Genomic DNA, 11954 nt, shown 5'->3' on the forward strand with positions numbered 1-11954 from the left:
CCCTTCTCCTCCTCCCCCTCAGCCGGGACCAGAACAGGTGGATAAACGAAGAACCGAGGGGCAACTTACGTGTCTGAGTTCCTGGATGCGGTCCTTCATGGTTCCCCGTGTGGCTCCGGCTCGCTTCGTCTCCTGGTTCTGGTTGACGATGGACCGGCGGGGCGGAGACACGATGATGTGACCCGGAGAGGAGGCGCGTCAGGCGGGGAGGGGAGAGTCCCTCACCCGCCCCTCCACTAACTTACATTTAGAGCGCTTTCACCACCAACACCGGCTTAATTTACTAATTAAACTGTGAAAACGGGATCTAAGTTAGCAGATGAACAAACAACACGGAGTTTGTTTCCTTCCGGGGAGATAAATCTGGGTTTGGTTTGAATATCAGCAGATCTGGTGTTTAAAGTGAGCGAGCAGCGGCCTCTGGCGGCGGGAAGTGGTACGACACCAACAAAAAAAGTCTAAAAATATCCCATTTTTTTAAACATTTCTACAGGTGGTGTGGGCACTTTTTGGGGTCCCAGTGGCGGAGCTGGACTTTCAGGTTTCCAAGGGTCTTTCAGGAGGGCTCAGAGAACTAAATGAAGCCTGGTAAATAGTAAATAGCCTGCACTTGTTTAGCTCTTTATTTAGTCCAATGACCCCAAAGCACTTCACACTACAGTCACTCATTCACCCATTCATTCAGTATTATAAAATACTAAAACCAAGAAATTGGAGGTGCAGAGAATGGAAGCAGGGTCACCTGAGGGAGCAGGTGCTTCTACCTGTAGTTTACCTGAATGTCCGCTCAGCTGACATGATTTTGATTTTCAATAAAAACCAAAACAAACTACGGATTAAATCTGAATCGATGGACACCAAACCACAGGAGTCGTTTCTGAAACGTGCAAAGTTTCCACAGTTCGCAGCACGAAGCAGTCGTTTTTATTTGACTTCAAATAATTTACAGAACTTTCACGTTCGAGGGAGAACTTCTGTCGGTGGTCTTCGTCTTAACGGTGAGATTCCCGCTGCAAGAACTCGGGCCGTGAGGGCGTGGCGGCGCCGTCGTTGTTGATGCATGATGGGAAAACAAAATAAGACGCCTGATTGAGTCTCTGCTGATTGGAAAAACGGATCTCCACTCCTGCGTCTCGTCCAACCGAATTTAAGAGCTGAAGAGTCCGACGCACAGCCACAGCTCTACTGGTGCGTGTGTGTGGAGGACAGCGTCAGACAGGAGCTGATGAAGGCTCAGCTGCTCAAGTCAGAAGCTAGAAGTGAGGTCTTCGCTGGCGGCCGGTGTATTTGGTGTCAGGTCGGACGCCCCTGCAGGCCGACAGACAATCAGAGGTGGATTTCAGTTTGGAGCTAATTTAATGTTTCGGCCTGAAAGGATAAAACTCAACCGTGAGCGTACCTTCCTTGTCTCCTTCGTCTCTCCTTCTTCTCCAGGATCCAATCTCGTCCCCTCTTCCCCGATTTTCCTTTCATGTCTTTAAAACGACACCTTCGCCACGACAAAGAGAAGTTAATTCGTACATATTCATGTTACGTGTAAATAAACCACACAAAGCAAACCCAGAGCTGAGAACGTGATGCTGAATTATTTCAGACTGTAAAAGGGAGGAAAAGTTGCCGGACAGGGTTTCATGTCAGGCGGGACGACGGCCCTTTTTTTGGATTTAGTTTTGGTCTTTTGGCTTCATCCAGACAAGTAGGACTGAACCTGCAGGAACTGAGGCCAAGACCTGGATCTGACCTGGAGACTGACGCGAACATTATCATCAGGCTGTATGAGTCTGCTGGGAGCGCTGTTACCTTTGTCCTGAATACTGAACCTGGTTTGGGACAGTTCTGTCAGACGTCTCCGTCCCCAAGCCCTGAAATGAACAAAACACAGACGTCAGGTCTAAGACAGGAGTACCACCAACGGTACATAATACACCCGTCAGAAAACTGTCAGAGTAATTAAAGCCCAAAAGAAATCCTGAGTGTGTGTACGAGTACATGTAGAGTTGGAGCACAGACGAGGTTTTCAAGGGTTCGCTTGTGGCCTTGACCTTTGACCCTGTAACCTGAAATCAATAGGGATCACCCGTGACCCCTGAGGAGCTGAACTTACTTTGGGGAGAACTCCCGTCATGCCGGCAAACAGACACAGAAAGAACCTGGAGGAAGACAAACAAACCATCAGCTGACTCAGTCTGACCCATCACCTGCAGACAGAATGTGGCTCGGCGTTTCAAAATAAAAGCCTCAAAAGACAGATCCTGACTTTTTGGCCTTGCTGCTGTTGGGGTAATCCACCACCATGCCGCCACTGAAACCTGCTCTCATGGCCTGGCTTGTTATCAGCTCCAGCTTTGGAGAAAAAAATTTAAAAGAAAAAGAAAACAGGAAGTGAGGAAACGACTCGGAGTCGTCAGGAAAAAAAAAACAGAACCGTTTATTTATTTTTCCTACCTGTTCGGAGTTTTCAGGATAAAGCTGGAAAACTGCACGAGATCCTCTCGCCTGAAGAAGATTTAAGTCCCTTTATACATAAAAAAAAAGGTTTTGAATGTTTGAATTGTTGAGTTTAAAGCTAAATCCTCACCAGGGACGAGTAAAGAGAACTGAAGAAGGAATGAAGTCTTTTCGGTGGACTGTGGGAGCGTTTGTCTGCGTTACAGAGCCACTGCAGCGCAGAGATGCTGCCAAAGGGAAAAAAACCACAAAGTTAGTTTTCATTTCAGCTCAGTGATCGGTCACGGCAGCAGAAACGTCACCTGATGCAGCCGTCAAACGTTCCGGGTCGGAAAGGCACCCCGTGGCCCATGTCCCCCAGCAGGAGGTCTCCTTCCACTTCTCTGTCCAGAGCCACATCTGTGACGGGAGGAGGAAGACACGTTGGCTCTCAGAGGGTTACAGCAGATCGACTTTTAGATTCCCACTGAAACGCCTGGTGGTGTCCTACACTAGTCCACCATATTTGTTCACCTACACTGACCAACGCAGGTCGCGTGACTCTGCCGGGCGCTTTGTTTACACTGAGTGCGTACCCGCGTTTCAGAGCTGTATCAGGAAAACCACCAAACCGCACCATTCGATGTAGTTCAGGGTAACCCTCCTTTTTAACGTTGGTGGACAGACTTTGCAACAAGTTCCTTTAAAGCTCACAATGAGAAAAGATGGCCGTTTGGGTCAAACCTTTAAAAAAAAAAGGCGTTAGAGAGAATCAGTACGTGTCAGCGACCACGACCCATCTGAGCTCAGCTATCTATAAAATGAACAAATGTATCTCTGAGCTCGCCTCTGACGGACAGAAAAACTGCGAATTATTATCATCATCATCTGAGGTCCAACAGGAGCCGTTACTGCAGATCTGGAAGCGGGAAAGATGGGAGTCTTTCCTCGGAAACAGTCGGTGTTTTAGCAGGAAAATGCGTCGTTTCAGGAGCGTCTGACCTGCAGATCAGCTCCGTCTCTTCACTACAGAGAAAAACATCCTACAACAATCAGCTCCGACTGAGGAGCATCTGAGCTCCTGAGTCATGAAAACCAAACCTGAAACTAATCCTAAAACCCAGTAATCAAGCCCCTCTGACAACTGCTTTTTGTTTGCTTTTATTGTTTTGCTCACATCAAATACCAGATTTCTCAAATTTTGTGAATCCAAAGACATTTTATTTATGGATCTTAAAATTACAGATTTCGACTTTAAATCTTTTTAACTTTAACATACAGTATAAGACTTTAGATGCGACACTGATTCGTCACGACCATATACAGCTCTAGATTCTACTTTTTTTTTTTAATGTAAATGTTTGAAACGTACCCAGCATCGCGGTGCTGATGTCGATTCCAACCCAGTGGTGTCCCTCCTCCGACAGGTGGTCTCCGCTGAGCCCAGAGCCGCACCTGAGAGTCACAAACAGGTTCCTCTGTGTCACTTCTGACACCGGCGGTTTGTTGAAACTTCATTTACCGCAAATCAGCCCTCAGCTAAACACAACCTGCCCTCCGTGGATTACAGGAACTACAGAACGTGTAGAACAGTGGGATCGGCTCTAAGAGGGAGCTGAAACCCAACGTGCCTCCCGAAGAGATTTCTACGACCCGATTTACTCGACACGAAGAGCGCCGTCTCACCCGACGTCCAGCAGGAAGCAGGGCTGTCCCTCCGGCAGGTTCAACAGCTCCACCGCTCGCTCCGACATCTGGGTCTGGATCTCGATCATCCGGGAGCTGCGATTGGAGGAGAGGCTCAGGAGGTTTCAGCTGCATCAAGACATCCTCACACAAACCCCAACTAAAAACTCCCAGCAGCAAGTGGGCATAAGGCGATGACACGACAGCACAAAAATATCACATCAACAAACCAATCTAAACCCCGATAGAACAATAATGGGAAGAATTACAGAAGATTAGGCTCTGTAGTCTCAAACATCGAGCCTTTAAGGTGTAAACTGAGCTGCTGATGAGGATTTTACAGGATTTTTGTTTTATTTTCCACCCAGAAAGCTCGGCTGTAACTTCAGGGTTCTGGCCTCAAAACACCAAGAATCTCACTGGGTTTAAATCAAGATGCTGTCAGTGTTTCCCTAATCGATCCAAGTGATTAAAATCTGTATAATAATCCCTGAACGAGTTGAGAAAATGACAAACAAGAAGGTGCAGGAAGACTTTTTTTAAAAAGCTAAATAAATAAAGGTGTTAAGAGGTCATGCATAAAATTCAGCCCAGGTTTAAAGAGCAACAAAGGCTTCACAGTTAAATAGAAGGGAAAAAAAGAGCATATAGACTTACTTCTGGGAGTATTTCTTTGCCTCCTCTTCATTGTAGAACTGCAGAGATGACAACAAACACATAAAAACATCAAACTTTAACGCTGCTGAATACTGTTACTTCCGTTTCAGCTTCATGTTTTTACCAAACGGGACAAAACTACAGAAACACGTCTAAAGCAGGAATAATTAGTAATCAGACAGCCCACCAAGGAGGCTTTTAAAGAGCAGGGGGGGGGGTCCATGTTTCTACCTAAGACCGTAAAAAATAGACTTATGTGAGCCTGAACTGCTTCTGTAAATGAATAAAAATAAAGTCAGAGCCGCTGAAATGAACTGACCACATCCGGAGGAGCCGTGTGTTCGGGTCGTCGACAGCTAGAGGCCATTTTCCCTCTGTTTTATGACCTAAAACTCACTTTAAATCCCTTAGCTTAATGTTGTGATAGCAGCGGATCCACATGTAAGAGGTCACGTGACCTCGTTCTTCTTCGTGGCTTTTTTAACATCGCTACTCATCCTTCAATCGGAGGGATTGTCGCCACCTAACGTTTGCCGAGACGACATGTTTAGAGATACATTTGCGATCAAACGCGAATATATTTCTGTGTATTTTAATTGTTATGTAAAATAGAAGAAACTAGATTATGCCTAAATTTTAAAAATGGTCAACCATGTTTAAAATTTACCACAAACTGCCTGAAAAAATATATTTTTAAGAAGCATCTGTTAAATCGATGATGGTGCATTCTTGCTACCTCGGATGTAGCATGTTCAGACTTAGTTACACAATTTCCTAGTAGTTCTTATAATTTAGTACATCACTAATAACAAATATATATTTCAACCATATAGACTGCCAATAAATGATGGGAATAAATTAGTTAAACTGAAGCTGAGACCTAGTCTTGACCTAGTCTCAGAAAATTCGAGTTCATCTAGCTCAGCGTCTAACTATTATTTAAGACGCAGAAAATTCCCAGTTATTTTGAACGCAGCTTCCCTGCAGCGCTTGACGTCATCTGTATTCAGCAAAACGATTGGTCGAACACGATGAGCACTTCCTGTAAACATTACCTCTGATTGGCTCGGTGTTCTGAGACGGCCGGAAGCGGTCTGTTTACTGGCTCGTTGTTGGTAAAATGGCGGAGGTCAGCCCGAGGATTATTGGGAACGGAATCCACCGGCTGACAGTTTTCAGAACCAACACGAATCGTACGCTGTGCACCGAAGGAACTCCCGAGAGCCTCGCAGTAAACTGTGCCTCCTGTCACAATCCAGCTGAGGAGAATCATGTTCAGGTTGTGGCAAAAAACAGAGCAGGACTCGTATCAGAAAAACTTTTCAGACTGAGGGAAGTAGAAAATCAACTGAGAAATGTAGCTTTTATCGGTGCCGCTTCTTCTCATCTGCCTTCATCTCGTTTTATTTGCTGCTCTGACACCACAGCGAGACTGCAAGCCTTTAGAGGAGGACTGCTCATCTCCACAGGGCTCCTCCAGGAGAAGCTGCTTCCTGCCAGCAGGTCTCCCTGGGCCAAACGAGTTGTTTTCATCCACTCAGATGCCTTCAGGTCCCTTCAGCGGCTCGGAACTTTCTGTGCTGCCCTCTTCGTTCTGACGGACATCGGATCAGAGAGTTGTGGGCTGAGGCATCACCTCCCTTTGGGAGGGTCAACAACCACTAGAGGCTACAAACAGAGGTCAGAGGAGGCTCGTCAGCTGCACAGAGGTGAGACGACCTTCTACGACATCCTCAAAGTGCCCCCCAGTGCCACGCAGTCCCAGATCAAGACGGCGTACTACAAGCAGTCCTTAATCTACCACCCGGACAAGAACGCGGGCAGCCAAGAGGCCACCCAGCACTTCTCAAAGATCAACGAGGCTTACTCCGTCCTGGGCAACATCAGCCTGAGGAGGAGGTACGACCAGGGCCTCTTGAACCAGGCGGACATCCAGATTACGGCAAGACCATCCACCAAAGGGCCCTCCAGCAGATTCACGGGTTACCAGTGGCAGCAGCAGCAGCAGCAGCAGCAGAGAGGCAGACCCTTTTATGATTTTGAGGCCTACTACAAGGCTCACTACTGGGAGCAGCTGGAAAGGGAGAGGCTCATGAGGGCCAGGAAAAAGCAGATGGAGACGCAGAAGGAGAGGGACAGCAGGTGGATGCAGGAGAGACTGATGGAGCTGACCTTCATCATGCTGATGAGCATGGCAGGGGTGATCATCGTCAGCCTCGGCAGGCCCTGACGAAAGCAGCTTGGCCGGACGGATCCAAGCTCGTCACCAGCTGCCAAGCATGGGAGCGGACTGGGGATGGTTTGGGCTCGCTTCGCAGCCGGTGCTCGAGAGCTTTTTAAAACATTTGCACATTTTCTGCCAGACGAATCTTTCGTTTTATTTACGGTTACAGCTCTACGGGTGAATGTAAAACTTGCTGCTTCAGATTTAAAATCTATGAAACTAATTCATTTTTATGAACTCTGGGACAGTTTGGGCTTTCCATCTAATGTAAACAAGATATCTACAGATCGCTTTCTGGTGATTTATAGATTTAGATATAAATCCGCTGAATATCTTACAAAATTACTGCTCTGTTGCTTCTCACCATTGAACAAACCTGTCTTCATTTTGTCCCCTTTCGTTTATTTCTTTCTGTAAAGCCACCAGAAGGTGATCCTTCAGGAGCCAAAGTTGACACTTGGAACGATCAGTAAGCTAAAAAAAACTAATTTCTACGTAAATTTAAGATCAGGAGAAACCAAAAAATAGTGAAAAAATGGAACCCATCTGAAGTATTTTCATCTTGAGCAGCGTCTCGTTCAAGGACCACAGGAAAAAACAGTGTTTGGGTGATTGTAAACATTCTGTAAACCTGGTTTTGGCATATCTTGAGCACAGTTTTATTACCAAACGTGTAAACAATAGTTTCAGTCTTTAGCCAACGATCCTTTGGCTTCTTCTTCTTCAGTCGGTTGTTTTCCTTCTAAAGGAGGCCTGAGAAATCAGAACAGAGAAGCACTTTTTCATTCTGAGCGACGCACAAAGTCCTGCACTTTTCTCCTTATTTACCGGATCTGTCCGGGGCAAAGTTTGAATGCTGTGTGTAAAGTTGTGTGTTTTTAAAATGTCTAAACCTGGATCTGCTGCACGTACAGGATGTCTGGGTAAAACTGATCTGGCATCGGATTTTGGAATTATTTTAAGCCGAACAACATTAAAGAAGATGTCTAATGACGTTTTTATTCAATTAATGGGAAGAAAGAGACAAAACTAAGATGTTGTGTTGTTAAAGGGTTTTTTCTTTATCAAATTTCTAAAAAAGTTAGAAATTCTTACAAGTTTTCTGGATGTTTTAGAATTTTTATCTGATGCTGGAAGTTTAATCTTCGAAACTCCTCCTTCCACAGATTCCAGTTGAGACTCAGCTCTGGATATTAAATCTTAAATCTTTAGATTTCTGGGTTTTTGGGGGTCGTTTCGAATGTTTGTTATGAATCATCGCTCAGTTGGGAGGTTCAACAAGACTCAAAACTACTTTTTTTTTTTGCAAACTTCCCTTTTGTGTTTTCTAGAAAACTGATCAAACAAAAGTGGTCTTAAAAAGCCTGAATGAGACAAACTGAGATGTTTGGATCCAGAGAAGTGGTTCTGGTCTGATAAAAACTGTGAAAGTTGAGTTTCTAACCAGTTAAGTTTCTGCTGGAGAACATCCCGTTTTCACACAGAAGAAGAGGAAGAAGGAAAAAGGTCTCAAACAGAACTGGAGCTTCTAATGTTTATCAGAACGAGAACAATGAATCAGTGAAACAATGAATCAATGACTCAGTGAATCAGTACTTTATGAGCAGAAAAGCAGAGAAGAAGAGTTCAGATCTGCATCCGAATCAGTCTGTGGAGGAAAAACTAAAACGTGACGAAACCTCGCCGACTTCGAGGAAACCGTTAAACGTAGGAATGTCAAACTGTACAGCTGGACACCTCGTGGGTCAAGGATGATCCCTACTGATTTCAAGGTCACGGGGTCAAGGTCATGGGTGAACCCTTTGTGAATAACTTGTCCGTGCTCCAACCCTGCAACCGTAAGAGCGTCAAACTGCAGAGCCGAACACCTCGCAGGTCGGGGATGATCCCCACTGATTTCAAATTAATGGGGTCAAAGGTCGAGGTCACATGTGAGCCATTGGTTAAAACCTGGTCTTTGATCCGGCTTCACATCCAAGCAACATAGAAATGTTAAAGCGTTTGCTCCCTACCTACAGACGGACGTGTTCTGTACTGTGGAGGGACTATTTTATTTAAATTAAAAAATAGGATAATCATGAACATCTTGTTACTGTAGTTTTTTTTTCTTTTAGTTATAGGCTCTGCCCTCCAGGGGGCATCTGGATATATGAAAATGATTTTTTTAACCTCTTAAGGAGCGAGGAAGAGTTTTAACTCTGCGTGGGAAGATTTGAGTTCCTGTTGTTTAAATGTGATCATTCCATCCAGTTTCCATTAAAACCCTCCTGCTGCCCCACATTTTAACCCAAACGCAGGACTGTAAATGTCCGAAGTGCCTGAAATAATGCCATCTAATCCTAGTTGTTGTAGGATAGCGCTCTGCCACATAAAGTGATGAAGTGACTCTATAGATGCGACAGAGCAGCTTGTCTGGAGGTCATTTTAGCACAAACTGAAACCGAGCCGTTGTTGTGTTCACATTTTATTCACAGAAATATAAAGTAGTTATCAAGTACATCACTTTGTACAAAATTGCACAGACTCTTCAAAACTCAGTCAGACAACAGGAGGTTTCAGCTGAGAAAAGTTTGGGGGAAAAGGAGAAAAAAAAAAAACAGAGAGACGCGAGCGACCCTTGATATGTGGGGACGGGTTGGCTTTCCAGCGAGCGACCAGAAAGACGAATCACTCGTACATAAATAAGACTCGATAGGAAACGTGTCATTTACAAGCAGCGAAACAATAACATGTCTCAAAAATAGGATTCAAATTGGCACATTTAAACTGAAATCCCCTCTGAGGAGGCGGGGGCGGCCATGCTTGAAAAGACCGGCGTTCAGATTTTGATATGTTTCGTCCAACTGAGAAAAGTGTTGCATAAGTTTCAGGTGCTTAAAACCAACCCTGCGTCGTACTCTGAACACGTCTGTCATCACTTATCACCGCAGCCAACCAACGGTGAGTTCTGCTTCCTGTTCCTGGTCCTGGTAACCGAGCCGAGCCGTTACGAAACGCTCGTTTCCTTACTTTCAAAGGACCAGAATGGAAAATGCAGCGACAATAATGGGAACAGTTACAGAAAAAAAAAATCCTCAGCTCTGCTCCTCTCCCATGTATGTTGGAAAAACTATCGTAGCCTGAAAATAATTACCAGCCCGGTCCGGAGCGACGGGTTTATTTTGTGAAACATAGCAGGCTATGAGGAGAAGTTTCGTTACTAAACAATAACTTAATCTACTTTTCAAATCTCCACTGGTTTCCAGCCAGCTGGTTTTAAACATAAGATTATCAGGTACATAAAAATGTACAATGTACTGTTTTAATACGTCTTTCTTTAAAAGCTATATAGGTTGAAATCCATAAATTACATTTTTAACAGCAAGCTGCATTTTAAATTTTTGCAAAACACTTTGTTGAAGCCAAACGTTAGAATTACTCAGTAAATCAAAAAGTTACAAAAATATATTGTAACAGTACAATTTTCTCAAACGTAGTGTAATAGAAGCTTAAAACTGAATAAAATGAAAATACTAAAGTCAATGTGAATGAGCGAATGCACTTTTATTATGTTTGGACAAATTTCAACCAGTTTTCTTTTACTTTGTTTACAGAATTGTGCTAAGCTAAGCTAACCTAGCCACCTGCTAGTAGTGTAGCCTCAAACTCTACAGTTTTAGCTCGTTGCCCAGCTAGCCATCTGCCATCAGCGTAGCTTTAAAAGCTACAAACTGTTTTAGGCTAATTCCTTTACTCTGCTCTTAGAATTATGCTAAGTTAAGCTATCAATCTGCTAACAGTGTAGCCTTGTTAGCTACAAGCAGTTTTAGGCAAGCTGTTTTACTTTGTTGTCAGAATTATGCAAAGCTAAGCTAGCCATCTGCTAACAGTGTAACCTCATAAGCTACAGGCAGTTTTAGGCTAGCTGTTTTGCGCAGGTGTCAGACTTGTGCTAAGCTAAGCTAGCAACCTGCTAACAGTGTAGCCTCATAAGCTAAGGAGGAGAAAAAAATTGCTAACTTTTTTAAATTAATGATTTTTCATTCATAGATGTTTTTCAGTTGATAGTTCTGTAGAATTTTACACAAATAGTTGAAACGTAAATTTTAGGTTTCTTTAAAATTATTTTCATCAAAACCTTAGCCCCAAGTTAGCATAAGAGAAAGCAACCTTGCATCGTTCTATTCAAGCATGGCCACCTAATATACTTTGTTTTTTTCTACCTGTACTGTTTCAGTTCTTACCCACAAGTTAACCTGCAGGCCACAAAAAACAGTACACGATGTTGCCATAAGATTTAAAAACATAAAACAAAACAAAAAATAAAAATACTGTCCCAAGTCCCTCCAGAAATGCTGGATTTGGTACAATAATATCTTCAAGGCGTTACTTTAAAGTAATCTATATAAACAGCATATCTAATCTACAGGTTTCCAATAGGATGTGTGAATACATAACCATCACCAGACGGAGGGACCTGGAGAACCATGTTTTAAAAACACTACTGTGGCACAAGTACCGTTTAAAAATATTTGGACTCTAATACGTCACCACACATTCAACGTAATGACCCAGTAGGAGCTCAACACGGGAGGCAACCTGATCAGACCACAGGAAAAAAAAACAACTTTTAACTTGTTTGCGTGTGTCAAGAGAACTTCCAAGCCTCATTTCTGTGTGTGTGTGTGTGTGTGTGTTGAGTAGGTCTGAAGCAGGAGCTGACAGTGAAATAATCGCCTGCATCTTTTTTTTAGGACTTTTGGGATTTTTGTGTGATGTCAGCGTCACCGTCCTTGTAGCCGTCAGGTATGGGGCGCCGTTTGTAAAGGAGCTTGTGCTCAAAATTCATGCCTAAATTTTGTCACATTTAGCTTCAAACACTTTTAAAATGTAGTGTTGATTTTCTGATGTCACTTTTTACAACATTTAGCTAGTTACATGTAATTGTTACAGCTACATGCTAAATATAAATCTAAATGCT

The 11954-nt window shown here is 43.8% G+C and overlaps 2 protein-coding genes across 7 annotated transcripts in view; both read right to left on the reverse strand.

The window, feature by feature from the left end:
* stx1a (syntaxin 1A (brain)) overlaps positions 1–219 on the reverse strand; it is a 71680-nt gene extending 71461 nt beyond the window's left edge. For all 6 annotated transcript variants that reach the window (XR_003039474.2, XR_003039475.2, XR_003039472.2 and 3 more), the window contains exon 1: positions 70–219. Coding sequence is in view for 3 of the 6 variants with exons in the window: in XM_017424763.3 (XP_017280252.1) it covers positions 70–99 (30 nt within the window). In the remaining 3 variants the exon portion in view is untranslated. The remainder of the gene's footprint in view (positions 1–69) is intronic.
* Positions 220–871: 652 nt separating this feature from the next.
* bud23 (BUD23 rRNA methyltransferase and ribosome maturation factor) lies at positions 872–5246 on the reverse strand. The gene is made up of 12 exons (XM_017424603.3): positions 5090–5246; positions 4771–4808; positions 4114–4209; positions 3800–3882; positions 2751–2847; positions 2579–2675; positions 2446–2496; positions 2258–2343; positions 2105–2150; positions 1801–1862; positions 1400–1489; positions 872–1308 (listed from the first exon to the last, which is right to left on the reverse strand). Exons 1-12 carry the CDS (start codon positions 5135–5137, stop codon positions 1254–1256), a joined length of 849 nt encoding a protein of 282 aa, XP_017280092.1. The 5' UTR covers positions 5138–5246; the 3' UTR covers positions 872–1253.
* Between the last annotated feature and the right edge of the window lie 6708 nt (positions 5247–11954).

Source organism: Kryptolebias marmoratus, linkage group LG2, assembly GCF_001649575.2.
Source record: "Kryptolebias marmoratus isolate JLee-2015 linkage group LG2, ASM164957v2, whole genome shotgun sequence".
Classification (NCBI taxonomy): Eukaryota; Metazoa; Chordata; class Actinopteri; order Cyprinodontiformes; family Rivulidae; genus Kryptolebias; species Kryptolebias marmoratus.

Bases quoted from the DNA above. Each gene is read 5' to 3' on its own strand.
- bud23 (XM_017424603.3), bottom strand. From the start codon at position 5,137: ATGGCCTCTAGCTGTCGACGACCCGAACACACGGCTCCTCCGGATGTG. The intron at 4,809-5,089 runs GTCAGTTCATTT...TCATCTCTGCAG, and splicing joins ACACGGCTCCTCCGGATGTG to TTCTACAATGAAGAGGAGGC. The intron at 3,883-4,113 runs GTGAGACGGCGC...TGTGACTCTCAG, and splicing joins TGCTTCCTGCTGGACGTCGG to GTGCGGCTCTGGGCTCAGCG.